Consider the following 27539-nt stretch of genomic DNA (forward strand, 5'->3'; position numbering starts at 1 on the left):
TATTAGTAAAATATTATTAAAATAATGATTAAAAAATATTATTTTGTAAACTGGATAATTAATTAAAAAAATCATAATTAATGACATTATAAATATTCTCAAAAGATGGATTTTTTTTAAATGTATATACATAAAATGTATATATGTATTATTTATTTTAATTTCTTAGAGACAGTTTACCCCCACCAAAAAAAACTACCCCATCACTTCCAAAAATCTTAACATAGACTTTACTTAATTTTAGATTAGATTATATTAGATTAGCCTTTATTCATCTCACACTGGAGGAATGTACATTTCACAGCAGCAAAGTGATGAAACAAAGAGGGAAGGAAAAGAAGTAGAAAAACAAAATACAGGAGCTGCTGTCAAGGCAGCCACTGTCACAGCGCCATCTTGTAATCAAAAGAACAAAAAAAAAAAAAAATAACAAATAATATGACAACACAAAAACACAGACACTCATTCAATCAAGAGTAAAGCGTCAAAGAGTCCTTTTCAGCAGTGGATCAGGGACATCATGATGAAATGTGAACGTCTGCTACAAGCTAAATGTTGAAAGCAAACACAAAACGATAGCATTCATTGATGAAAAGAGGTTGTCTGACATCTCCTGTCACACGTAAATCTGCTTCAATTCCAAGCCGCGACAGGTGGAATGATAAATACAGTATTTTATTGTTCTCATTTGACTTTATTTTTTACCCTTTCAAATAAATCTTCATCAAGCATATCTCACCTTCTCAATGTAATACATGACTCCTTCGTGACCCCTCTGGATGGGAGGATTCCAGGCTAGCACCACGTAGCTCTTAGTCGCCTCGGTAACCACAACTTCAGTGGGTTCTCCGGGGACCACTCCAACTGGGGGGTACATGTCGAGCAGATTATGAAGATGGAATATACTGTATTTTGACAAGTTATATCAACATTAAAACATGAAAGTGCAGTCATCCATTAAGTCCTTCATTGTTTTCCCACATCTCATTTAAAGGACAACCGACGTCACTTTTTGTTTTTTTAACTGACATTAGAAAAACGTTTTATAGCATCTAAAATACCCAAAACACGCAGTACGATATTTTTATTCAAATGCAAAACACCAATAAAAATGACTTCAAGTGTCCAAAATCTGCAAAAAATTGAGCTGCGAATTGGGCATTTTCAGAAAGTCCCGCCCCCAGTTCGTGACGTCACGCCAAGATGTCTTGCATTGCTTGTGAATCAAAACATTGGCTTCAGATTCTGAGAATATGCTTTCTTGTTACACATCCAGTTATGAATATGATTCAAATAGTTCTGAAGAGGAAAGCATACATGTTTGCAATCGATTAAAGAATTGTATGTGCCATTTTGAGGCAACATTGGGGGAAAATCTCTCACCCAAAAAAAAGAGGCACAAAACCACCTCCGCTTCCACAGGCTGATAAATTCCTTATATGGAGCTTGGATGCCCTCTTCTGGCGGCTTTTGGGTGCAACACGGTTCTCAGACCAAACGTACAGCAAAATACATTGACGTGATGGAAGGACTGCTACAACGTGTCTTTTTTCGGTCAGGGGGCGGTCCTTTCGTGACATCACGTACGGACTCGTCACCAACTCAAAAACAAGACTTCCTGAATATTCAGAGCGAGTCTTAAAACGTAAAATATAGCTATATGCGGTGGAATCTTATTAAAATACGCTCAGTAGAAGTCATTTGAAGCCATTTTACAAATTATGGACACAATTTATCAGGAGACGTCGGTTGTCCTTTAAATTTATATAATTTGTTAATTTAATGATTGAATAAATAAACGTCGTTGTTTTTGTGTAAAAATACATTTACTGTTAATGAACATTTGTTAAATTCAACTATTTGCTGAATTATTTCTTTGTGATTCGCTGAAAAATTAACTCATTCCCTGCCATTCCCAAATTTATTCGGGATTTGAAAATATGACGAAGAGCGCCATTCCCGAATTTGTTCGGGTTTTGGCTTTTCGTGCTGTGTATGCCAATGCAGCGCTGGCCAGACCTCTGGCAATGTTTTTCCCCTTCCACAAGGGTGTAGCATTTCACTCGTTTCCATGTTAGCGCTTTGTTACAGCTTCAGCTGTTGTTAAAGGGCTATATAAACCAATATGTATGTATTGCATTGTATTTTGGACAACCGCCCTCATTTCAAGCTCAGATAACTCAAGACCCATATAATTTAGGAATTAACGGTTTTTTTCTGATGAAAGAAGAGAGTCTAAAGTTTCTTACGCTGCATTGAATGTTTATGTAGTCCTAAACCTCAATATTCTGTGGGTCCTGCAATTTGAGTGAAAATGACAAAAGCCCTGGCACTGGAGAGGACACATTTTTGCATATGTGGCAGTGAATGAGTTAAACTTGGAGGCCAGAGCAATCCAATCACTGTATTATTTTTGGCGCCTTGCTGCCAGGGAATTACATCCAAGTGAGTTGAGGAGTTTTATTCAGACAAAAAAAATAGTGCTTTGCCGCCAACTCACGGCATTTTGGTGCCAAGGAACGAAGCCGAAGTGCGTTGAGGAGTTTAATTTTGAAGAAAGTAGCATTTTGACGCCACTTTTAGTATTTATATTTGATTGTAAAGCATTTTAAGGGTGAGCAAGGCATCGATTACTCGCAGATTTTCATTATTGGCTAATAAAATATACAAAAATGGGGTGGGGGTCCACTTTGTAATGTATTTGAGTAAGTAAGCTAATACCAGTGTGATCCTCTTCTGTGACCTTGATCATGCCAGTCCAAGGGGCCGAAGGTCCTGCAGGAGTCAGGGGTGGGACCACAAATAGTTTGAGAAATGTATTTGAGTAATGGAACAATCCTGGAGTGTACCTTACCAAGAAGGCGGGCCCTGTCGAAAGGATCCATAGCAACCACCACGTCGGAGATGCGTGACGGGTGGCTCACCCCGGCCTTATTGAGGGCCGTCACCCTGAACACGTAAGAGCGTCCCTCCACCAGGCCCGTGACGGGGAAACGTGCGTATTTGACCGGTGTGTCGTTACACTGCGCCCAGTGGTGCGTTCCCACCTCACACCTGACCCAAAAATCAGACAATAACAATGATGCTTAATGCAAACGATCTTTAGCTATTATAATAATAAGGAGAAAAAATGTAGAAGAAAAAGAAAAAGAAGAAGAAAAAGAAAAAGAAAAATCAGGAAAAGAAGAAAAAAAGAAAAAGATGAAAAAAGAAAAAAGAAAAAGAAGAAAAAGAAGAAAAAAGAAAAAGAAGAAAAACAGAAAAAAAGAATAAGAAGAAGAAAAAAGAAAAAGAAAAAGAAGAAGAAAAGAAGAAAAAAGAAAAAGAAGAAAAACAGAAAAAAAAGAAAAAGAAGAAGAAAAAAGAAAAAGAAGAAAAAAAGAAAAAGAAGGAAAAGACGAAAAAAAGAAAAAGAAAAAAAAGAAAAAAGAAAAATAGAAAAAGAAAAACAAGAAAAAAGAAAAAACAAGAAAAAGAAGAAGAAACAGAAGACAAGGAAGAAAAGGAAGAAAAGGAAGAAAAAGAAGAAAAAGTAGAAAAGGGAGAAAAAGAAAAAAAGGAAGAAAAAGAAGAAAAAGACATAAAAGAAAAAAAATAATATTTTTTTTAGTAACACAAACTCACGCCACGAACGTGAGCGTGTATATAGACAGACAATACAGTACAATACATTCTAATTTATATAGAGCTTTCACAACAGCGCAACAACGCGCTTCACATAAATAGTCAACACAAAGCAAAATATCAATGAAAAGGTTTCTTCAGCCGTCATCTGTACTTCAAAGAAGTACAGATGACGGCCACTCCTGTACGACTGAGAGCTTACACAGACACGTATCAAAATAACAAACACAACAGGAAGATAAAAACATGGACAGACTTTCCACAAGGACTGAGCTACCTCTCGACATAGTAGCCCAAGATGGAGCTGCTGCCCTCTACGGCAGGCTGTTTCCAGGTCACCACCACGTAGTCTTTGTTGACATCGTGGCAACGCACATCCAGGGGGGCTACAGGGACACCCTCGACCTCCACGTCGGCATCTGGTAGAGGGGGAAAAAGCGTACGCACACGAGTGCGCAGCGCATACTCTGAGCGGCCATGTTTCTAAATCTGTCTGGTTTCGATTGCCCACAGAGTATCCGCTATCTGGCCTACTTCTTTAAAGGACAACCGACGTCACTTTTTTGTTTCTTAACTGACATCAGAAAAACGTTTTATAGCATCTAAAATACCCAAAACACGCAGTATGATATTTTTAGTCAAATGCAAAACACCAATAAAAATGTCTTAAAGTGTCCAAAATCTGCAAAAAAATGAGCTGCGAATTGGGCATTTTCAGAAAGTCCCGCCCCCAGTTCGTGACGTCACGCCAAGACGTCTTGCATTGCTTGAGAATCAAAACAATGGCTTCAGATTCGGAGAAGATGCTTTCTTGTTACTCATCCAGTTATGAATATGATTCGAATAGTTCTGAAGAGGAAAGCATACATGTTCGCAATCGATTAAAGAATTTATTCCATGCCATTTTGAGGCAACATTGGGGAGAAACGATCACCAGAAAAGAGGCACAAAATGGCGACCTCCTGTGGCCACCTCCGTTTCCACAGGCTGATAAATTGCTTATATGGAGCTTGGACACCCTCTTCTGGCGGCTTTTGGGTGCAACACAAGGTTTTCAGACCAAACAATACAGCAAAACACATTGACGTGATGGAAGGACTGCTACAATGTGTCTTTTTTTCGGTGTGGGGCGTTCCTTTAGTGACGTCACGTACGGACTCATCACCAACTCATAAACAAGACTTCCTGAATATTCAGTGCGAGTCTTAAAACGTAAAATATAGCTATATGCGGTGGAATCTTTGTAAAATACGCGCAGTAGAAGTCATTTGAAGCCATTTTACAAATTATGGACACAACTTGTCCGGAGTACGTCGGTTGTCCTTTAAATTTAGCGGAGACTAGTGGATAATTTTGGACAAAAGTATTGGGACGCCCGTATCTCGCCGAAAAGCGAAGGTTTGCGAGTGTTTGCGTATGGAACCGAATGTGAGTTTTTTGTCAGGCTTCGTTCAAGGTTTCAAAAGGGCGCAAAAACGTTCGCGAAGATTTTTTTCTTTCCCTGCCTCCAATAAATACACCAACCTCTGACGAACACATAGGCTGAGTAGGTGTCATAGCCGGATTTGGTGACGATGCGCATGGTGTACATGCCCTCGTCTTCCTTGTTGAGGTGGACCAACGTGAGGGTGGCCCGCTGCCCGGCCCACTGCGTGTGCACCCATTGAGATGGTTTCAGCGGCACACCTAAGGGTGGGGGTGGGGGGGGGGAGTCAAAAGATTTCAGATTGATCGTTGTCTTCATGGTGGGTTCACTTACCGTTTTTGTACCACACCACTTGGGGCTGGTAGTTCTTGACCGTGGGATACACGATCACGGTGCAGCCCAGGCTGAGCGTCTCCCCCTCGCGACCGAATGCCACTTTGAATTTATCCAAGATGGTGGTCTCGAATGTGACACCTTGGTCGGAAGTCAAGCCGCCTGCAATGCAGGAGATGCTTTCACAAACATAAAAGGATTGGATATTTATTTATTTATTTATTTATTCATGCAGTTATGTATTTATTTATGTATTTATTTATTTATTTATTTAACTTTGTTTATTTGTTCATTCATTCGTTTGTTTATTCATTCATTTGTTTATTTATTCATTTATTCATTCATTCATTTATGTCTTTATGTATCGATGTATTTATGTATTTATGTTTATTTATTTATTTAATCATCCAATCATTTAGTTATTAATTCATTGATTTATTTACCCATGTATTTATTTGTGTTTATTTATTTTTTGTTTATCTATTTGTTTATTTACTTATTTATTTATTTAGTATTTATGTATGTGTTTGTTCATTTATTCATTCATTTATTTATTTGTTCATTTGTTTCTTTGTTTAGTTACATATTTGTTTGTTCATTCATTCGTTTGTTCATTCATTCATTCGTTTGTTCATTCAATCATTCATTCATTCATTCATTTATGTATTTCTTGATTCACTCATTCGTTTATTCATTTAATCATCCAATCATTTAATTAGTTTTTTATTTATCCATTTATATAATAATAATAATAATAATAATAATAATAATAATAATAATAATAATAATAATAATAATAATACATTTCATTTATAAGCGTCTTTCAAAACTCTCAAAGTCACTTTACAGTCACCGGATAGGTTTTTCTGTGGGTGGGCAGCGGCAGCCACACGCGCCTGACTTCATTTATGTATTATTTTGTCTTTTTTGTCTATTTATTTATTTATTTATGTATTTATATATCTATGCATTTATTTATTTACTTGTTTGTTTTTAATATAACAATCCTTCCCTAAAATATCATGTTAATCATAACTAAGATCCAACTCGGATTGACTCACGAGATTGGGTCGCAAGCAGATCTCTTTCTTCATCGTGGAAGCCTGCAGAGGAAAAATAAAATAAATAAATAGAGAGCCAAATTTAATTCTGAATGGGACAAACTTGATGTTTTTTACAGAAAGGGTTAATTATCAAACAAGAATTTTCACCAATCATATTTCATGTTGATTTTTATTTTTTTTTCAAAATTGTCTTTACGTTCACTAAAATTGAATGACATAATAGGTCTTGGTTGAAAAAGAGAGTGGGCTTTATGTAACCATAGTTCATCCACCCTTTACTATAAATGAAATGCTGAGTTTTGACTGCAATTTACTCACGTTTAACAACCACGGTGGCCACGCAGGACATTTCTCCTTTTACGTTGAGGGCAGACACCCGATACGCGGCCGTGTCGAGGAAGTCGCAGCTGGGGGGTTGAAGTGTGAGGGGGTGTCATCCAAACCAAATCCATTTTCAGACCACATAAACACAAAGGTGATTTTTTTTTAACTGAGCTCGGTGATTACCTACTTTTTAATCTCCAGGTAGTGCATGTTGTAATTGCTCTCCAAGGTATACTTCTCGGGGTGTGCCTTGGCATCAATCAGCACGTTGTTTTTGTACCTTGAATGTCGCATGAAAGGAAGATGAAAGGAATGAAAGAAGTAGAAAAACAAAATCCAGGAACTGCTGGAAAGGCAGCCACTCTCGCGGCGCCATCTTGAAGCCAAAAGAATTTTTTAAAAAACGCAAAAAAAATTTCAGCAGAAGCTTTAAAGGACAACCGACGTCACTTTTTTGTTCCCTTTTTTGTTTCCTGTTTTGGCTTCAGATTCGGATAATATGCTTTCTTGTTACACATCCAGTTATGAATATGATTCAAATAGTTCTGAAGAGGAAAGCATACATGTTTGCAATCGATTAAAGAATTCATTCCATGCCATTTTGAGGCAACATTGAGGGAAGATGTCGCAACGAAAAAGAGGCACAAAATGGCGACCTCCTGTGGCCACCTCCGTTTCCACAGGCTGATAAATTCCTTATATGGAGCTTGGACGCCCTCTTCTGGCTCTTTCTGGTGCAACACGAGGTTTTCAGACCAAACAAGTATTGACGTGATGGAAGGACTGCTACAATGTGTCTTTTTTCGGTCAGGGGCGTTCCTTTAGTGACGTCACGTACGGACTCGTCACCAACTCAAAAACAAGACTTCCGGAATATTCAGCACGAGTCTTAAAACGTAAAATATAGCTATATGCGAAGGAATCTTTGTAAAATACGCTCAGTAGAAGTCATTTGAAGCCATTTTACAAATTATGGACACACCTTGCCGGAGACGTTGGTTGTCCTTGAAAGGACAACCGACACCATTTTTTTGTTTCCTGACATCAGAATAACGTTTTATAGCATCTAAAATAGTCAAACGCAAAACACCAATAAAAATGAGTTAAAATGACCCAAAACGACTTCAAAATGACCTCGGGGATGCCGAGTTTCAGAAGCTCCCGCGCCCTCGTGACGTCACTCCAGGACGTCTTGCCTTGCTCTAAAATCAAAACAATGGCTTCAGAGAGTTCAGATTCGGAGAAGATGCTTTCTTGTTCCTCATCCAGTTATGAATATGATTCAAATAGTTCTGAAGAGGAAAGCATAAATGTTTGAAATTGATTAAAGAAGTCCTTCCGTATCATTTTGAGGCGTCTGGACTCCAATGTAGTGTCCCAGAAAATGCACAAGATGGCGCCCAAGCTCCGTTGAAAATGGGCTGATTTGTCTGCTGGGAATTTGTGTCAACTAGTATCAAATAAATGAAATGTATTATTATTATTATTATCAAATAGTAGTCTTGGTGCAAAACACAACGATTCACCATTGCGTTATTTATGTGTTTTCCTTCTAATTTCGCCATCAACACAGGTCAGCACAAAGTTTTCAGACCAAACAAAGTACCCAAAATGCATTGTGTTCCGGACGTGACGTCAGGCATCGTCATCAACTTGTAAAACAAGACTTCCTGAATATTCAGCGCGAGTCTTAAAACGTAAAATATAGCTATATGCGGTGGAATCTTTGTAAAACACGCACAGTAGAAATTATTTGAAGTGATTTTACAAATTATGGACACAACTTGTCTGGCAGCGTCGGTTGTCCTTTAAATTCGAACCATTTCTTTTTTTAAACGGAGCTCCAACAAATCCTCAGAGAAACATGACGCACAACAATCCTTGTATCAAACCCTTTTGAATTGAAACTACAAATGGGGGTTACTTACCAGGCAATTCTTGGTCTGGGCCACCCAAGCACGGCGCAATGCAGCCTGATGGTCTGGCCCTCCCAAACAGTCTGACCACGGGGCTTGGTGGTCATCTCCGGGGGATGCGTGAGACTATCCGGGTTCATTTTCTTGCGGAACTCCGTCCACTCATCCAACTGAGTGGTCAGTTCGTATTTGGATAATGAATTCAATAATAATTCATAAAAAAAAATAACGACAAAGGCTGACTCACAGTCCTGCTTAGTTGCACACGCTCCGCCGACTCTCGAATGCGGGTGAATCTGCTCTTTTTCTCCACCTTGACCTCCATCGCCTCCTTGGCCTCTCGGACGAACAGGTTCCTCATAGCCACGTAGTTGATGCCTTCCTCAGTCTGGTCGTCCTCGTGGGCCTCCATCAAGCCGCGCACCTCCTCGTGACTTCACAACGGAAATGGAAGTCTTAATTCTACTCGTCACAAAGAGTCGGCGGTATAGAGATTATTGGCCGGCACTCACTTGGCTCTGAAAATCGGAATCACATAACCGATGACTTCCTTGTCCAAATCGGTGGCCAGGTAGGTCCGCTTGGCTCGCTTGGGTAGTGGACTCAACGACTTGACCACCTGCCGCAGCGCCTTTTCTTCGGACTTTGTGGTGGTTTTCGTACTTAAAAGTAACATAGAAAACGGTGCTGTGACATAGAAGTGCCTTTAGTCAACACGTTCATATCTCAAATAATTGTTTGCCAACGAAATGAATGGAAATGCCCTTAATTGGTTCCAATGCTCCCATCACAAATGTAAAAAAATACACAAATGATTCATTACCATGTCGAGTGCTGGAATTTCCTCACATCAGAATCAGAATTATCTTTATTGGCCAACTACGTAGAACACACAAGAAATGTGTCTCCGGGAGAACACGCAGCACTAGTATCATCATAAAAAAATGCAGGAGGCACTATACAGTTATACGTATTTAGGTTACTGTTTAGAGAGTTAATGGTTTGGGGGAATTAGCTGTTTAAATATCTGCTGGATTTGGTGCGCATGGATTGGTAACGCCTGTCTGAGTGGAGTAGCTGGAAAAGGTGATGGGCAGGGTGCGCAGGATCCAGTAGGATTTTCCGCGCCCTTGTTTCATTGTTAACATGAAGTGAACTATCCTAAGACAAAACCCGCTCAAGCCGCCACTGTGATTTATTGATATATATTAATGTTGCTTTGGGAAGCGCGGTGAAGTAATCTTCAGCACATATGCCTCACAGTTCTGAAGTTCGGCCTTCGTTGAGACTAACTTGAACCCCCTCCCCTTACAAGACTTAAATGAGCACTCTGAAAAATTGGATGGCCTTTGACCTGACACGGCCATGCGCACCATTTGCTTCTTGTTGTCCGTGCCTGCCTCTTAATCACAATGACTGAAATGTGTATCTGTTTATTTTAGGGGGTCTGGCATGCATGAGGTGTGTCTTTTGGCACTGAATGTAAAAAACGAAAGATGTATTTCAGTCCGCCTAAGCCTGACTGTGGACACCACTTGCTTACGGGTTTATAAATACGTAACAGGAGAACATAAAGAAATATATTTCTTCAACCGCTGGCTTGGGATGTTCCAGGTATCTGTTTACAGTATTTTAAAACTGCATGTGGATGCAAGAAGATGGGGAATTTGGTCAGAACATATAAGAATATATACTCATCAATTCATCCAAGTTAGTGATGACTTGCAGCTGTTATCGATGAAAAGGTTTCTTCAACCGACATCTGTACTTCTTTGAAGCACACAAAGGGTGAAAGTTGGATTGTGCTTACAACAGACGTCGTACATTGTTACCACGTAGGCTTAGTCATGCTGAGGAGGTGAGACCAGAGCAAATGGGGCAATCAGAGCCAGTCGTAAAACATAATAAAACAGACCAAAAGTAGTAATCAGATGAGCTTCAGGGAGTAGTCCACTGCTTCCCCCAACCTTAGAGCAGGGACCTATCAAAGCAGAGGTCTGGCACCACCACTTCTGTCCATTGGGAATATATATAGGGCCAGAGATACCAGCATAATTTTAGTTCGCTGACGAAGCTTTTTGGATGAGGAGCGAAACGTCCGACACCTTCAAGGAAGTACAGATGACGGCTGAAGAAACCTTTTCATCCATGGACCACTCCTGTACGACCGAGAGCTTACACAGACATATTGCTGCTGTTATGTTTCGTAACAGTGTTCAAGCAGTTTATTTGTCATGTCGTGATCATGGTCACTTCCCCAAATACAAGATAGGCAAACAAAATTAGCAGAAAATGTATCAAAAAAAAGTTGCTGTCTTAGGACAAAAAATATGACAAGATGTTCTTTTGTTGTCAATATTCAAGGAAGGCGTCTTCAGCGCCGAATCAGCCTCCACAAATAGGCCAGCAGCTCGTGAAAGTATCCGGCAGTGCTTGACTCCAGCTCAAATTCCTTCCCTGGCCTCTTTATAGAGACAGTGCCACATTTGCTACGTGAAGGACACGACAATACGTGTTGATTTATGTTCCGTGACATTGACACACGTAACAATGATGCTGCAGCTGCTACAATTGAGATAAAAAAAATGAAACTAACTGATGAATTTGAGATAAAACAAGACCACTTTTCTACTATTGAAGGATGACAGGCCATTGATAAATGTAGTGGTTCATGCAGCTGACTGATATTGGATATCATCAGAGGTACAGATGTCATCGCCAAGGTTTATGGACCCACCGAGCTAAGATACTCCCTTGTGCTTTCTACTATCTTTGTCACTGCTTTATTTCCTGTATATGATAGTTGTTCATGTTAAGCACTTTGTTATAGCTTCAGTTGTTGTAAAAGCGAAATACAGTGATACCTTGGCTTATGAACTCAATTGGTTCCCAGACAGTGTGTAAGGTGAAAAGTGTGTATCCCAAAAATTAATTTCCCACAGGAAACCATTAAAATGAGAATAATCCATTCCCAGGTCCCCATAGAACATAATTTTCTACTTTCTAATTTTCTAAGCCTTAAAACTGTCATTAAAGATATAAATTGTACTGTATAATACAGTCGTTTTATTTACCTTTGTGATGGTCGTTGATGCTTTTTGCATAAAGTATCTCAAGGAGCTCTGGGTTGTACATCTTGGAAGTTGTGATATTGCAATAGCAACAGATGCAAGCAGACAGACTAGACACATCATTAATAGCTGGTTCCCTTGCTTTTCTTTTCATTTCAAATTGAACTGATGGCTAGTGCGGGTAATTTGTGGAGCCTGATTGATGGGAATTTTAACCTTGCAGTCTACACTCTGTCTTTGAACTATGAAAGTTGAAACGAGCCCAAATTTCACTGTTTTCTGTCCATTTTGTCATTCTCTCTGTCATCTGCCTGTTTCTTTGATGTTTAAACCACCTCCCCTCACTGCCGCGTTCTTGACCAATCACGTGGCTTTAACCGAAGACTGGGGACGGGGGATAGAGGACCAAAAAATTGTCGGCAGCCATTTTCTTTTTTGGAGAATGGCTTCACTCTCTCTGTCTGTAAACCCCTCCCCATCTCACTGATGCGTTCTTGACCAATCACGTGGCTTTAACCGACGACTGGGGGCGGGGAATTGAGGACCAAAACAAGCCAGCTGCCATTTTCTTATCCATTACAACGCCTACACCTCCACCACATCGATATTTGATATTAACCTGTGTGCCTATGAGGAATATCCCATTGTAACGTCAGCATTTTGAAAAACTCGCAAGTCAAGGCACTCGTATTTCAAGGCACCAGGTTCTTCTTGAAAAGGATGCACCACAGATAAAAAAAAATCCCATGAAATAAGCTCAGATCCGTCTCTTGTTGATATTTTGGATCCTCTTACCCACGGGTAGCGCTCTTGTAAGTGGAGAAGGACTGTTTGTTGACGGATGACTTGGTGCTCAAGTGACTGCTGCTTTCATATTGATGGTGATGATGCTGCTGCTGGTGCTGCCGCTGCCGATGATGTTGATAGTGGTGGTGGTGGTGATAAACCTCCTTCTGATGCTGCAGCTGTTGCTCCTTCTGTGACACTTGCCCTGATCCTGACATCTTGGGTGCCGCTCCGCAATGTCACACACTTTACGTCTAGACCAGCTCTGCAAAATAGATAAATAAATAAATCATTACCGCCATTGATGTATTTATGGCCAATGCAGATTGATTTTTGACCATCCCATTCTTTGATTTATGACCACACGTTTGTCTATTGGAGCCCTTTGTAAATTGTCCTTAAAGATGGGAATTCATTTGCATTAATATTTATTATTGAATATTTACTTATTATATTTACTAATATTGCCTTTCCAGCAGCTCCTGTATTTTGTACTTCTTCCTTTCCTTTCTTCTTCCTTCCAAAACTTTGCTGCTGTGAAATGTACATTTCACGACTGCGAGACTAACCAAGGTACCGGTAAATCCAATACAGTCCAATTTATGAGGTCTTTGTGACATTTTGCAGGTGTTGGAAGTCATAACTGAAAGTGATTGCATAATACTTAAAGTCCTTTGTGTAGTGGGACAAAATAATTCAAATAAGGAAAGGGGAAAAAATGAACATAAATAAACAAGCGTTTAAGGGAGAGAAAAGGAGTCAAAACATATCAGGAGAGCACTCACAAACTGTGGGTACCCTCAGTGGTCAGTTAATAAATGTCAGAAAGAAAGAATAGGGAATGAAACAAAAAAATTCTGAAGATACAAAAGGGAGAGGAGTAGCAGTACCTTACATTGCAGGAGTTTCTGAAAAACTACAAAGAGTCCTTTGGCAACAGAAAATTCCTACTTATTTCAAACCGATAAACACGTTAAGGCAAAAATTAGTGCATCCAAAAGATAGGCTGCCAAATGAAAAACAAAGTAATGTTGTTTATTCAATACATTGTAAGAATGAAAATTGTAAAGAGCAGTACATTGGGGAGACTAAACAATTTCTCAAAAAAGGCTTTATCAACATCGCAGGGATAATACTAGTGGGCCTCAATCGGCAGGACATATGCACCTAAAATCTAGCAACCACTTATTTGACGACAATGAGGTTAAAATTTTAGCGAAAGAACATAGATGGTTTGAAAGGGGAGTAAAAGAAGCGATTTTCATAAAACAGCTAAATCCTTCATTAAACCGATATGGTGGGGTGATGTTCAATTTGGATCGTTCATACAATAGCCTGCTCAGACAACATAGGATTAGTAATACGGATGAGGTGATACCGGTGGAAGTAGGGCAATCAGGCCAGTCGTTACTCAGAACAATATGAACAATCAGTGGAGCTGCAGGGAGTAGTCTTCTGCTCCCCCCAACCTGAGAGCAGGGACCTATCATAGCAGAGTCAGGCACCGCCATGTCTGGACAGTAAGGATATATAAATATAGGGCCTAAACTACCAGTAAGACTTTAGGTTGCTGACGAAGTTTCTTGGATAAGAAGCGAAACGTCCAACACCTTCAAAGAAGTACAGATGACGGCTGAAGAAACTTTTTCATCGATAAATAAATAACTAAATACATGGGTAAATAAGTAACTAAATAAATAAATAAATTAATAGAAATTGTCATGAAAATAAACAGAAGACAGAAAATGAAAGTGTCTTGTTACAAGCACAAGTTAATAAAACAACCAACAATTTCAACCTAGAAATATTTATCAAGCAAATATAAAATATGTAAATAAAAGAGAGACGTACACAGTTCTATGAAAACTCTGTGGTCATCTACACAAAACATTTCCTGATTCAACTGTTGCTTTCCTTGTTTTCATCCTTATCATCTCCAGAATTAGATCATGGTGATATTCATAATTAATACAGTGCTGTTGTGTCCTTTTATCAGGACAATCCTGTCATGCATGTTTCCAATGTCATTTCAAAACAACGCGACATGCAGCCTCTACCTTAAGAAGGGCAGCACGTTAACCTGCCCAATACCTTGCATGAAAAAATACCACGAATTAGCTGGAGGAGCCTTCTTATTTATACGTGTTGCAAACCAAAGACACAAACTACTCATTCATACAATGAATCAACAGGACTTACCAAAATAAAGTTTTCCAAGAATCCCAACAGTGGATAAATATGAGGTGTTAAAAATGTCAACACAATAAAATCCAGGACACGGGGTAGACAAGCAGGACTGAGGGCTAGCGGACAAGAGAGTGGTTCACAGACCAAAAATATAATGCTGCTACTCTGCAGAACCCACAAGGCGCCCTCAGGACCTTTTAAGGTTAGGACACATTTAAATTTAGATCATAAGAAGGAGAGAGCTCCTTGAATTACCCCGCCATACTCAAACTATTGACTTGCTGGAACTTCTGAAACTTTTACGTTACAAATATCATTGCCACAAAAAAATATACCGACATTCTGTTCTTTATTTTTATTTTAGAGGGCGACTACAAGGGGAAAAAAAGCTTGAAAGTGCGTTTGGAATATATTGTTGGGATTTAGTGTCACTCGTAATTAGGTCACTTTTCAAACTCATAGTGACGCATATAATTTAATTTAAATAAACGTAAATATATATAAATATATGTACATTATTATAATCAGATGCACGAGATGTTTGACCGTGACGAATCAGCTGTCTCGTTGCCACGACCTTACACTCCCACCTCGTGGCGAAGAGCTGTCATAACATCGTCTTTCTCCGCTGCGTTCGGCAACTTCCAGTTTTATCTTGATAGTGCAAAATCATTACCAAAAGAATTACGGTATTAAACAGAGAATGTCAACGTGTTGATGTGTTTCGTAAAGTACGCATCATTTAAGACATTTTACACTAAACTCCCCGTTCCGTCATGAAAGTTTTTTTTCAAGCTGATGGCAAAATAGCAAGCAAGATCCGTGAGAACATTCCACACAAACACTGTTACTTTAGGACACATAATTGGATATATTTGTAAAAATACGATTTGTAGTTAGGTTCTCTTTGAATAACTAATTTTTCAGCGAGCAATTGAGGGTAGTGTATCTGAAGAGCGTACCGAAGCGTTCGCATGAACCCCAAAATAAAGAATTACACTCATTGACCCCATAACACATTTCTTTGTCTTTAAGTTTGAACGAATAAACATATTTTGTCCTAATAAAGCGAAAATATAACTATGAAACGTTGAGCTCCTCGCTGAATGAGCGTTTGACAAGGCGGAAGTAAAATACTGTTAGACGTGTTCTGATTGGTCCATATGACAAACAGGAAGTACGGAGCTCGTCCATTGAACACGAGCAGGCCGGAAGATTCCTTGTAGACATCTGTGCGTGACTACTAATTACTCCTCAATATTCCAAGGTCAGAGTTTTTATTTGAACCCATCATTAATCTAACCCACTTAGCTGAAAGCCAAAAATTTCACGCGTATTGGCCAGCTCCATGGGTAGTTTAAATAGGTCAGCGTAGCTAGCGAACTACCTAAAATGACGGGATGTAGCGTAATGAATGAATGAAAAAAGCGCGACTATTCTGTGATCCTTTTGAACTGTTTAAAATGATGGAAACTGCACTTATCAAAGAATCTCAGCGGGCACAAGTGCTACACCGGTGGAACTAATTTTTTGGTAATGTTGTTGTGAATGTTTTATGCATATCGTTGATATTTTCGCTCCATAAGGAGGCAGAAGGGACTTTTGAGTCGCCACCATGTCGAGCAAAAGGGCCAAGGGAAAGAACACCAAGAAACGCCCTCAGCGCGCCACCTCCAACGTGTTTGCCATGTTCGACCAGTCCCAGATCCAAGAATTCAAGGAGGCCTTCAACATGATTGACCAAAACAGGGATGGCTTCATCGACAAGGAAGACCTTCATGACATGTTGGCCTCTCTAGGTAGACCAGCAACACAAAAACAACAGAACTTTCTGACCAGTAAACACATTGTGTTTTTTTCCACAGGTAAAAACCCTACCGATGAATACCTCGAGGCCATGATGAACGAAGCCCCAGGTCCGATCAACTTCACCATGTTCCTCACCATGTTTGGAGAGAAGCTGAATGGCACCGACCCAGAGGACGTCATTCGAAATGCTTTTGCCTGCTTTGACGAAGAAGGCACGGGTGAGTGCCCTTTGAAGCTTTGATCGCGTTGCCAAAAATATTGGTTCAGGACAAATCTGTTTTTTTCTTAAGTTTTGTTGTTTATATGATGGTGCCGCCCACTAAAAGTCACATCAAGGAGACAAGGAGATGAGACACCCTTTATTGTAGTCCCAACATACAGTAAAATTAACAACTTCATTTGTTCAGGTACAAATCTGATGTTCAGAAAATAATATTTTTTCCATCTGACAAAAAAGGGGCAAAAATAAATAAACAGTGGTTTGCCAGATTTTTAAGAAGGAAGTACAGTTTATGGAAAATTGAGTTGAACAAGTGATAGAGAAGTTATCATATTGAAAAATGTCACGCTGTTGTATGTTTAGTCAACAGTATGCTTAGTCAAGACATTTGAAGCACAGGCAACCTGAGGTCAATCAGGTCGACGGACACAGCAATTTAAACGGTCAGCTTCACAGGAGTCATTTACGACTTGGGGCAGTCCATATCACAGGGGTAATTTAGGACTTTAAACTCCTTTTCACATGAAGAGGTCATTCGCCAGGACACAAACTTATCAATTCATGGGAAACTCAATGTTTTATTGCTTACTTCTGTTGGTGCTCAGAACATATTCTAATCAAGAAAACTATGTTTTACTAATGTATCACTTTAATTTGCATGTATTCTCAATACATAGCTTGGCAGAGGGGCGAATAATTCAGACGTATGTCATAGATGGCTGCATTTCCTGCCGGCAGTAGGGACAATCTTTCTGGTTCCGAGTCTCTGTCCACAGTGTCTGACAGTCATATCTCTGGCAACAAGTGTTCCTTTCTATTGTGGCGACTGCAGGAATGATGCAGGAGGAACAGCTCCGTGAGTTGTTGACCACCATGGGGGACAGGTTCACGGACGAGGAAGTGGATGAGCTCTTCCGGGAAGCGCCCATCGATAAGAAGGGTAACTTCAACTATATGGCGTTCACGCGTATTCTCAAGCACGGCGCCAAGGACAAGGATGATTAACCACCGACCCCCACCATCGGAGGAGTTTTCCTTATGCAAATTGTGTTTTTGTATAGCCCACCGGGAAGGCTGTCATGTAGCTGCTTCCTGCTCATTTGCACATCATTGAGTATGTGTTCAAGTTGAAGAACTTGAACGTATGTAATGTGTATGTTACTGTGACTTTTGATCATGAATTTGGGATCAACTCTTGATACAGTTGGCATTTAGGAAATACAAGCGTAACATTCGCACACCTAAACAAAGTCTTGGTTGTTGTAGTTTTTTTTAAGTCTTAAAGGACAACCGACACCTCCGGACAAGTGTGTCCATACTTTGTAATATCACTTCAAATAACTTTTTTTTTTTACAAAGATTCCACCGCATATAGCTATATTTTACGTTTTAAGACTCGCGCTGAATATTCAGGAAGTCTTGTTTTCGAGTTGATGACGATCCCCTGAGTGACGTCACATTTGGAATGCCCCTGACTGAGAAAGCGACACACAATGCATTTTGGGTACTTTGTTTCCTCTGAAAAAACGGTGTTGATGGTGAAATTAGAAGGAAAAATACATAAATAACACGATGGTGAATCCTTTTGTGTCGCAGCCAATTGAGGTAACACGCATAAATTCCCACGGACAAATTAGCCCATTCCCAACGGAGCTTGTGCGCCATTTTGTGCATTTTCTGGGCGCTACATTGGAGTCCAGACGGCTGGAATTGATACAGGAGAACTACTTTAATCGATTGTAAACATTTATGCTTTCCTCTTCAGAACTATTTGAATCGTATTCATAACTGGATGAGTAACAAAGAAGCATCGTCTCCGAATCTTAACTCTGAAGCCATTGTTTTGATTCTGGAGCAAGGCAGTGTGTGACCAATAGTGACGTCACGAACAAGGGGGCGGGACTTTCTGAATCTTACCAGTTCGGAGCTCATTTTGTGGCAGTTTTGGGACACTAAGTCAATTGTATTGGTGTTTTGCATTTGACTAAAAATATCAGCCTGCATGTTTTGGGTATTTTAGATGCTATAAAACGTTTTTCTGATGTCAGTTTGGAAACAAAAAAATGGTGTCGGTTGTCCTTTAAACTGTTACCATCCTTTCTTGACTAAGACATCCCATGTTAAATAATTGTTCATTTCTCATAAATATTAAAAAAACATTGACATCATTGTTTGATTCAGTTTTGACAGTCACCCTCAAGATGTGATTAGTTAATTAGATTTTTTTCTCCCAAAACTTTTTCAATACCTGAATTTTATCTTGCATTGAAAAAATATGTAATTGACATAACGAACCTTTCAATGAATCTGTCAATTAGTTTGCTGATTAATCAATTGATCAGATTTTTAAACAAATATAATTTCCTTCTTTCTACAAAGCACATCTACTAAGGGTGTGCTTTGTAAAATTGTTCCAATAAATACCGATGTGATACATAACTCAATATTAATGTGCTATTTTATTTATTTATTTTTACAAATGACTGACCTATCAAAAGTGTTGAAAATGGCATATTCTCTTTCACAATGAAATATTAATGGTTGAACAAAAATGGCATTTTTTGTGGGTCTTCTGAAAAGTGAAATTTTTGTATGTATAACGACTCTTCCTGATGTCAGCAAATTATGTGTGATGAATTATGTAGTAGCCTTAAGCTAGCAGCCTAAAGGCTAAACGAGAATGTTGTCGTCATGAGTTGATTTCATTGCCACCGTACAGCACTCGTATCGCAAATTTTGACTCTTAAAGGACAACAGACGTCACTTTTTTGTTTCCTGACATCAGAAAAACGTTTTATAGCATCTAAAATACCCAAAACACGCAGGCTAATATTTTTAGTCAAATGCAAAACACCAATAAAAATGGCTTAAAGTGTCCCAAAACTGCAAAAAAAATTGAGCTGCGAATTGGGCATTTGAGAGTTTTGAAAGGCGCTTAGAAATGAAATGAATTATTATTTTCAGAAAGTCCCGCCCCCAGTTCATGATGTCACGCCAAGACGTCTTGCATTGCTGAAGAATCAAAACAATAGCTTCAGATTCGGAGAATCTTTCTTGTTCCACATCCAGTTATGAATGTGATTCAAATAGTTCTGAAGAGGAAAGCATACATGTTTGCAATCGATTAAAGAATTTATTCAGTGTCATTTTGAGGCAAATGGGTGAGGGGGAATGTCGCACCCAAAAATGGCCACCGAGCTGTTGTGAGGAACGAATCAGCCCGTTTCCACAGACTGATAAATTCCTTACATAGACCTTGGTCGCCCTCTTCTGGCGGCTTTTTGGTGCAACATGACGTTTTCAGACCAAACAAGTACAGCAAAATATATTGACCTGATGGAAGGACTGCTACAATGTGTCCTTTTCTCGGTCAGGGGCGTTCCTTCAGTGACGTCACGTACGGACTCGTCACCAACTCAAAAACAAGACTTCCTGAATATTCAGCGCGAGTCTTAAAACGTAAAATATAGCTATATGCGGTGGAATCTTTGTAAAATACGCTCAGTAGAAGTCATTTGAAGCCATTTTACAAATTATGGACACAACTTGTCCGGAGACGTCGGTTGTCCTTTAAGTATAAAAAAAAAAAAAAAAATCACATCAGAATGCGAACACATATCTCACACAACTTGTAAATTGGGTCACTCCTATCGCAAAACACCACTATATTATTAAATAAAGATAACGCAGGTGCTTTCTGTACACATCAAAGTAGTTGCTCACGGAGCAATGACAACTATATGAACACAGTACATCTTCAATCTGCCAGGGCCAGATTTTTACACTGGATCTTTGTCAGGTGGTCTGATATGCAAGCCTCCATCTTGTCACACTGGGCCAAGAAGTCCTGACGCAAGGATATCTTGTGAGCAACACTGCTAATTTGATTTTTTATTTTTGCCGTAGTTTCATTGAATGGCGCAGAGAGGTGAGTCAGTCAAGCACCTACCTGTACTGTCTTCACGAGGCCCTTTTTCTTGTGCCGGCAGTCATTGAAATTATCCGGGACGCTCTGAAGGCAAAGTCACACATTTTAATTACATATAACAGTATTGTACGGTGATACCTAAGTTTACGAACTTAATTGGTTCCCAGAAAGTGTGTCTAAGGCGAAAAGTGTGTCTTCCAAACAATGTCCCATAGGAAACCATTCAAAATGACAATAATCAGTTTCTAGGTCCTCATAAAACATCATTTTCTACTAAATAAGCCTTAAAACTACACAAAATATTCCTTATTTTATGTATAATAAATGTGCTATTGTATTGTAATTAAAGAAATAAACTGTACGATATAATAAAGTCGTTTTATTTATTTTTGGGATGGTCGATGTAGTTGCAGTAACTTCTTTGTTACTCATCCCGTCATCACTGAGAAAATTACATGCAAACAGGGTCGGATATATCGATAGTCCCGGTTATATCGATATTTTTTCGGACTCCCTTGAATATCGATATAACGAGACTTTACTGTATATATTTTGCATGTTCATTGTTTATGTTTATGTATCACACTGTCCCCATGTGGCCAGGATGTAAACAGTAGAATATTTTATAAAGTACAATATTGTAGAGTGATTTTTTCTTAAAAAAAACACTGTAAATACATATATATCACAAAAACTACGAAGATTTATTGCGTTTCTATTCATGAGGATTTAAGATGCAAGTATTTTTAGTTATGAATATGGCTCGAAATAAACTCACATACTAAGGATAGACTGAACAATGATATTTTCCCCCCATGTATGAAATTAAGGTAAAAGAAATTACCAGTGCATCGATCTGCTCCAGGATCTTCATCAACTGTTCGGCTGCGACTTTCACTCGATGGTCAAGTTTGCCCAGAGCTTCGGCCTGAAGATCTTTGGCCAGGAAGCCCTGTAAAAAATGTCACAAAGTATATACAATATTTTTACACCTGAGATTATCAACTGAAAATCATGTGACTGACTACACCGTAAAGAATGAAAATAAAAGGTACATATCACATTTTACCAGGAAAAAAAAATACATTTTAGGAATGAAAGTTGGTTATGAATCCATTGCAAATTCTTTTTTTTTTCATCATTCATAATTGGGCTCTGTACTTATTTCGAGCCAAATTTTCTCGGTCCTTAGTATTTTTATGCGGACTATGACATGAACAGAGTAAGAAAAAAAATAAACAAACATACGTTCTTCAGTCCAGTCAGCTCCCCGTCAACCTTCTCGAGCTTTTTTGCCATCTGCTCTACTGATTTTTCGATGTCTTTCAGCTTCTTCAGCTCAGCTTCCTCCTCGGGACTGTTCTGTTGAGAGATTCCTTCTTTATACACTATAATACATAAACACACACACATAAAGAAACACTTAAATCGTCACCCTCTTTCCAATCATCATGAGCTTGCATCTGTCACTTATCCCGTAGCTGGACAGTGTCTGCTCCATGTCCTTCAGTGACTTTCCTGTAACATCAGCAAAATGGCAATGAGGAAAATAATCGAACCGACAGCCATCCAAAAGTGACTTTTACCCTTGAAGATGAGCTTCTGAGAGGCCTGAGGGACTCCAGTGAGTTGTGTGAGACAATCTGACAGGTCTTTGACAGTGGGACTCTTGCCATCCTCCTGAGCGGTCACCTTGATAATGTGCTTTGTAGAACCTGGAGTGGGGAATTATAAGTAATATCAAACAAAAATTATTTCATTCATTTGTATAGCATTTGTACATATTAACACATATAACCTAAAAACAATGCAAATATAATAGGGGGAAAACACTAGCCCCAATTTCACAACTGTGAGGCAAACGTGATAATTTAAGACTCGAGCGTGATTCCAGTGAGCCACACACTTTACTGAAACCGAATCCAATGACAAACACAACGCAGCGTGATATATTTTTCAAATCATCGTTAAAATGCACGCCCCCGAGTAAGCAAAATATTGAACAGCGTACGATAACGCTGTACGATAACGAGCAAGAACGCTAGCAAGCCATTTATTTCCACCAACTCTAATTCGCCTACAACAAAAAAAACGTGAATTTTATTCGAGTATGTTCTGATAATTGGAAGGTTACAATATTACCGTAAGCGACTAACACGGTGATAGCTTGCGCCGACATATTTAAATATCCCCGTTTACATTGATGGTGACATGAAAAACGATGCGAAAAGTTATAGACAGTGAACTGTTTCCGGGTAAGACCGGAAGCAGTTTATTTTACAGAATTTACGACGAATTAATTTCAACAATACTACTTGAAACGGTGTTTCCTAAATGATGTTCCTAGAAACTACGCTGGAATACAATAACATATAAAATTGAATTAAATAATTCAATTGCATTTGAAAACAATCCCAGAACTCACGGAACGACACAAACATGACTTTGTTCAGTTTGACATTGCTGATTCGGCAAAAAAAAGGTAATTAATGCAGACTGATGTATTTAAACTGTTTGAGATGTGAAATACTAGATTACAGCTGGCTCTGTGGCGCAATGGATAGCGCATTGGACTTCTAGCAAGCTCCCCGTGGAAGCGATTCAAAGGTTGTGGGTTCGAGTCCCACCAGAGTCGGATTTTGCTATACAATTTATTTGGTACAGTACTTCGGTTCACTTTCTTTATTCACGTAAATGTAAACTTAACTTTAACTAAATTTGTTTTAGATACATTTAAAATGTTATACTTATGAGCAGTTTTTTTGAATTATTCATAATGGATTGAATTACTTCTTTCTTCTTTTCCTTTCGGGTTTTCCCTTCAAGGGGTTGCCACAGCAAATCAGTGTCCTCCATCTTTAGAAGTTTGATCCGCATGTTTGTTTTGGCCAAGCTTTTACGTCAGATGCCCTTCCTGACACAACCCTCTGTATTTATCCGGGCTTGGGACCGGCACAAGAAGACATATGTTCCTTTGTGGCTACAGAACAAGCAACTCGCTCAATAAAAGGCTCCCAAACACAAAATGGTTCTCGGCCAAAAAAGCAAAAACTATACTCACCATTTGATGACAATGCTGATTTTACCGTGAAATGGGCATCTCTTTCCTTACATTACATCACAAACAGAACTTCAGTCCTTTAAAATGCTTTATCTTCCAGTCAAAATGTGAAATGAACATACGGTAGTAGGGACTATTTTGTCCACTAGGTGGCAACAAAACCTTACATGGCACAAGTGGAAATTCAACCTATTACGTTTTTCAAAACAATCATTTCTACATTTTCTGATTACAAATTCTTTCTCTCAGGTGATTTTAGTTGACATGAATTACTAACTCGAGTAAATAAAAACACACACATAACTATACTAACCAATTTATAAAAGAAAATGGGGATTTATAAATAGTATTTACTAACACTATTGAGAATAAATCTAACAATTACTTAATGAAATACACATGCAATATGGAATCAATATACCAAAGCTTTTTAAATTTCTATTTTATCATTCATCTTCCAACAAACCTGTTATGGAATCATTTAATGAGCTGTAATCCATAAATGCATGTTGAGCGACTGTATATTCAAGAATGAAGAAATTTATATGGGACCCCGGGCCATATTGCTCTAAGGTACTCCACTACATTTTGGCAATGTCTCTTACAACAGAAAAAAACCTACACAGATGAACTCTAATAACCAACAAACAACGTTTAATCCAAAACATTCAATCTGCAGACACTCTTAATGCCCCTCACAAATCTCAAAAACAATACTGAAAAAAATAATAATTTAAATAAATTCTGAACATCAGTTGAAATGATGATTTTTGAAATTAATTAAAAACAATTATGTTACAGTAGTCATCACCAATTGCATGTTTTTTTGTGTTCATCTACAGTACTTAAAAATAAATCATAAATATTAGCGGTTTCAGTCAAAGTGCATCTAAACACGTGCATTTAAGTGGCGGGAATCTGCGGGAGGCCGAACTCATCCACCAAAACGCCGTCCTGCAAGTAGAAGAAATGTATGAGTATCATTTGGGGGGAAATATTTTGAATCATCTAAAAAGGAAGAGAAGACATTTGGTGTCTTGACCTTGTCTGTCTTGCTTTCCCCAGGCATGCCCTCAGGGATTGAAGGAGCGGCCGAAGCATCGTCCAAATAAGAGGTGTCTTCGTCTTGCAGGAGTTCATCACCTAGTGCGTCCAACTCTGACAGCCGGCAAAAGCAACAGACTGTGTTTCACCACTTTTGAATCAAATCTTCCATGTCTACAGTAATTTTCCTCGCATCATCTACCTCAGAAATAACACAACTATATTTATTTTCTTCTTCCATTTTGACAAAATACACACAAATTCACCTTCTGCTCGAGCATACCTGCTTCCAAATCATCCTCGTCAATATCAGGAGTGCCGTAGCTGCGACTCATGGCTTCCTGAACCTCGTTGGCGTCCTCCATCAAGTCCTCCAGTTGATCCTGCAGGTCCTGAAAGATTATGTAAACAGACAGAAGATGTGAAAATTGGCAAATACGGATGTGTGGATGCATGCACCATGATAGAAAGATTGACATACATCAATCTGGTCCACTTTGACGTCCTTGTAGGCCCTTTTCATTTCCTTGGCGCTAATTTTCATGGCGTCCACCTAGCCAAAAAACAACAGGGGCGATGTCCTGGTTTGCAAGGAATGGAAAGCAACGATTCCTCAGCACACGTGCACAGAAGGCAAAAAATGTTACAGTTGACTTGGTGTCCTTGAGTGTCTGCAAGGTGTAGTTAGCCTGCTCCATGTTGAAAGACTGCTGAGCCAGTTGCTCTCGCTGACCCTCGTACCTTTGTGAGAGCAAACGATAAGTACCGCAGTAAAAAAAACATGGACTGGAATTTATTACAAATGTAAAAAATCAAATTGGAATTTATTTAAGGGCTGGTTTCTAAATTTAAAATGAGTGCGAAAGTGTACTCTCTGTGTGTACTCACATCTTCTTCTGTTTCAGCACTCGCATGGCCTTCTGTTTCACCATGTTCTACAAAAACATTCAAAAATGAAATGACAGTGACCACGTCTGATGAATTTAGTTCATGATTAGTATTTTTCACCTTGGAGGGTCCATCCTTCAGCTTCTTCATCTGCTCCTTGTACTTAAAGAGCTCTGCGTCCAGCAAGCTGATCTTCTTCTCGATAGATTCGCCCCTAGCATCCACCTGGAACGCCAGGGGTTCATAAATTTACGGCTACTGGGGCCCCTTGACTAAAACGGCTTCCCGACTTTGAGCAACTGATTATCATCGGTCTTGAAATAAGGATAGCCAGAGCATGTTAATAATAATCCAAACAACACATAAATAACACTCTTTTCAGTCTCGATTACAATCAAATGAAATAAACAATTACAAATAGCGTGACGAGTTTATCGCCAGACGAGAAAAATAACGGAAGGTATAACAATAAACAACAAACATGTCTGGGTCTGCCAGGAACTACTCACATTGCCGATACAGTCTGACAGATTTGGGGCAGGCGCATTTGGTTTACTTCGTCCAAATAGTCTGTTCATTTTTTACGTGGAGGCGACCGTTAATTTTACTTCTAAAACACAATATTGCCCGTCAAACGGGAAAGGATTGCCCCATTGATGACACCCGGAAGTGGAAGGCGGGCAGGAAAGGTTCTCATTGGTTCGTGTAATGAGATCCAGCCAATGAGCGTTTAGGTACGTTTCTGTACTGCAGCCTATTGTCCTTTTGCTTCTGTTCCCATTCGCTTTGTTTGACATCATGACAGTCTAGCTGAAATGATAAGCTTCTTTGCTTTGGGTGCATTTTCTTCAGACAAACGTCATAAAGTTGCATTTAAAAATATTGTCTTATTAAATGAGATAATTGCTTATTGCATCTGGTGACAGTGCACTCGTTGAAATAGCACGGCAGGGCAATAGTGGCCCTTGGCTGTCATCCTCGAGAATTATTCTCCCTCAATGGCGATACATCTCAGGGGATGACATTTGGGCAAATGGCGCCCTTATCTGTTGACAGAAATTGACGCGAAATTGCAATCACGCATCACCGAGTTTGGTCATGTGACGTCTGCAACGCGACGGGCACTTCACATGATCGATTCTTATTCCATGCACACAATGCTTTTTCTCCTAATTCCTTTTGAAGTTTTTTGTGACATACCCTAGGATTTTATTGTGTAATTAATTAAAACAAATACATAAAATGTGAATTAAAAATAATACAATTGCAATACAATACATTTTGATACAATACATTCTGTTATGCATAGAATCTTTTGTTTGAATCTTTTCACCACCTCCACCCCTTTCAATTTTGATGCTGTAGATTGCAAATTTCCACATTGTGGGACTATAAAGGCTTTCTAATGCTGATTGATTTATATACTGTAGCACTTTATAAAATAATAATAATAATAATAATAATAATAATAATAATAATAATAATACATTTAATTTCTAAGCGCCTTGTAAAATTCTCAAGGACACTTTACAGTCACTGGATTTTTTTTCTTTTTGTGCGGGTGAGCAGTGGCAGCCATTCATGCCAGCGTTCACTTTACCTGGAAGTAAGACAGCAGCAAAGTTATGAAATGAAGAGGAAAGGAAAGAAAGAAGGTGGAAAACAAAAGAAAGTCACCCACTCTCGCGGCGCCATATTGAAGTAAAAAAAAAACAACAACAAAAAACTAAATAACAAATAATATGACAACACAATGACAAGGTCATTCATTCTTCAGCACTTGCTGTACCCTTTTGTGACATGAAGCAGTTGTAGATGAGAGGAGATCAAAGCATCCGTACTGCTCTCCTTGAGTGCA

At 39.0% G+C, this 27539-nt stretch overlaps 4 protein-coding genes and 1 non-coding gene across 6 annotated transcripts in view; 2 read left to right on the forward strand and 3 right to left on the reverse strand.

Annotated features, from left to right (window-relative positions):
• The window catches only part of myom1a (myomesin 1a (skelemin)), a 30372-nt gene extending 15472 nt beyond the window's left edge, over positions 1-14900 (reverse strand). For both annotated transcript variants that reach the window (XM_089008116.1, XM_089008115.1), the window contains exons 1-14: positions 14744-14900; positions 12554-12809; positions 9200-9349; positions 8935-9121; positions 8700-8857; positions 6959-7051; positions 6766-6854; positions 6445-6486; positions 5384-5545; positions 5149-5310; positions 3902-4043; positions 2855-3054; positions 2722-2775; positions 740-864 (exon numbers count right to left, since the gene is read on the reverse strand). In XM_089008116.1, the coding sequence (XP_088864242.1) occupies positions 740-864; positions 2722-2775; positions 2855-3054; positions 3902-4043; positions 5149-5310; positions 5384-5545; positions 6445-6486; positions 6766-6854; positions 6959-7051; positions 8700-8857; positions 8935-9121; positions 9200-9349; positions 12554-12762 (1773 nt within the window). In that variant the 5' untranslated portion in view covers positions 12763-12809; positions 14744-14900. The remainder of the gene's footprint in view (positions 1-739; positions 865-2721; positions 2776-2854; positions 3055-3901; positions 4044-5148; positions 5311-5383; positions 5546-6444; positions 6487-6765; positions 6855-6958; positions 7052-8699; positions 8858-8934; positions 9122-9199; positions 9350-12553; positions 12810-14743) is intronic.
• A 1008-nt stretch (positions 14901-15908) lies between these two features.
• On the forward strand, positions 15909-19199 carry myl12.2 (myosin, light chain 12, genome duplicate 2). The gene is made up of 4 exons (XM_089008126.1): positions 15909-15998; positions 16318-16530; positions 16597-16758; positions 17593-19199. The coding sequence occupies exons 2-4, from the start codon at positions 16347-16349 to the stop codon at positions 17763-17765; spliced, it is 519 nt and encodes a 172-aa protein (XP_088864252.1). The 5' UTR covers positions 15909-15998; positions 16318-16346; the 3' UTR covers positions 17766-19199.
• A 136-nt stretch (positions 19200-19335) lies between these two features.
• bag1 (BAG cochaperone 1) lies at positions 19336-22933 on the reverse strand. The gene is made up of 7 exons (XM_089008125.1): positions 22831-22933; positions 22275-22403; positions 22124-22206; positions 21937-22050; positions 21533-21640; positions 20710-20772; positions 19336-20607 (listed from the first exon to the last, which is right to left on the reverse strand). The coding sequence occupies exons 1-7, from the start codon at positions 22865-22867 to the stop codon at positions 20518-20520; spliced, it is 624 nt and encodes a 207-aa protein (XP_088864251.1). The 5' UTR covers positions 22868-22933; the 3' UTR covers positions 19336-20517.
• Positions 22934-23230: 297 nt separating this feature from the next.
• trnar-ucu (transfer RNA arginine (anticodon UCU)) lies at positions 23231-23323 on the forward strand. The gene is made up of 2 exons: positions 23231-23267; positions 23288-23323. It is a non-coding gene; the product is annotated as a tRNA-Arg (tRNA).
• A 1058-nt stretch (positions 23324-24381) lies between these two features.
• Positions 24382-26349, reverse strand: chmp5a (charged multivesicular body protein 5a). The gene is made up of 8 exons (XM_089008124.1): positions 26191-26349; positions 25802-25906; positions 25682-25728; positions 25441-25534; positions 25275-25346; positions 25077-25185; positions 24792-24907; positions 24382-24703 (listed from the first exon to the last, which is right to left on the reverse strand). Exons 1-8 carry the CDS (start codon positions 26257-26259, stop codon positions 24653-24655), a joined length of 663 nt encoding a protein of 220 aa, XP_088864250.1. The 5' UTR covers positions 26260-26349; the 3' UTR covers positions 24382-24652.
• Between the last annotated feature and the right edge of the window lie 1190 nt (positions 26350-27539).

This window comes from Hippocampus bargibanti, linkage group LG11, assembly GCF_051943395.1.
Source record: "Hippocampus bargibanti isolate YZ-2025 linkage group LG11, ASM5194339v1, whole genome shotgun sequence".
NCBI lineage: Eukaryota > Metazoa > Chordata > Actinopteri > Syngnathiformes > Syngnathidae > Hippocampus > Hippocampus bargibanti.

Bases quoted from the DNA above. Each gene is read 5' to 3' on its own strand.
- chmp5a (XM_089008124.1), bottom strand. From the start codon at position 26,259: ATGAACAGACTATTTGGACGAAGTAAACCAAATGCGCCTGCCCCAAAT. The intron at 25,729-25,801 runs GTGAAAAATACT...ATGTTTTTGTAG, and splicing joins TGAAGGATGGACCCTCCAAG to AACATGGTGAAACAGAAGGC. The intron at 25,347-25,440 runs GTAACATTTTTT...TTTTTTGGCTAG, and splicing joins TCAAGGACACCAAGTCAACT to GTGGACGCCATGAAAATTAG.
- bag1 (XM_089008125.1), bottom strand. From the start codon at position 22,867: ATGTCGGCGCAAGCTATCACCGTGTTAGTCGCTTACG. The intron at 22,207-22,274 runs GTAAAAGTCACT...CTGATGTTACAG, and splicing joins TCAGAAGCTCATCTTCAAGG to GAAAGTCACTGAAGGACATG. The intron at 20,608-20,709 runs GTAGGTGCTTGA...TCCTTGCGTCAG, and splicing joins GCCTCGTGAAGACAGTACAG to GACTTCTTGGCCCAGTGTGA.
- myl12.2 (XM_089008126.1), top strand. From the start codon at position 16,347: ATGTCGAGCAAAAGGGCCAAGGGAAAGAACACCAAGAAACGCCCTCAG. The intron at 16,531-16,596 runs GTAGACCAGCAA...TTTTTTCCACAG, and splicing joins TGACATGTTGGCCTCTCTAG to GTAAAAACCCTACCGATGAA. The intron at 16,759-17,592 runs GTGAGTGCCCTT...TGGCGACTGCAG, and splicing joins CTTTGACGAAGAAGGCACGG to GAATGATGCAGGAGGAACAG.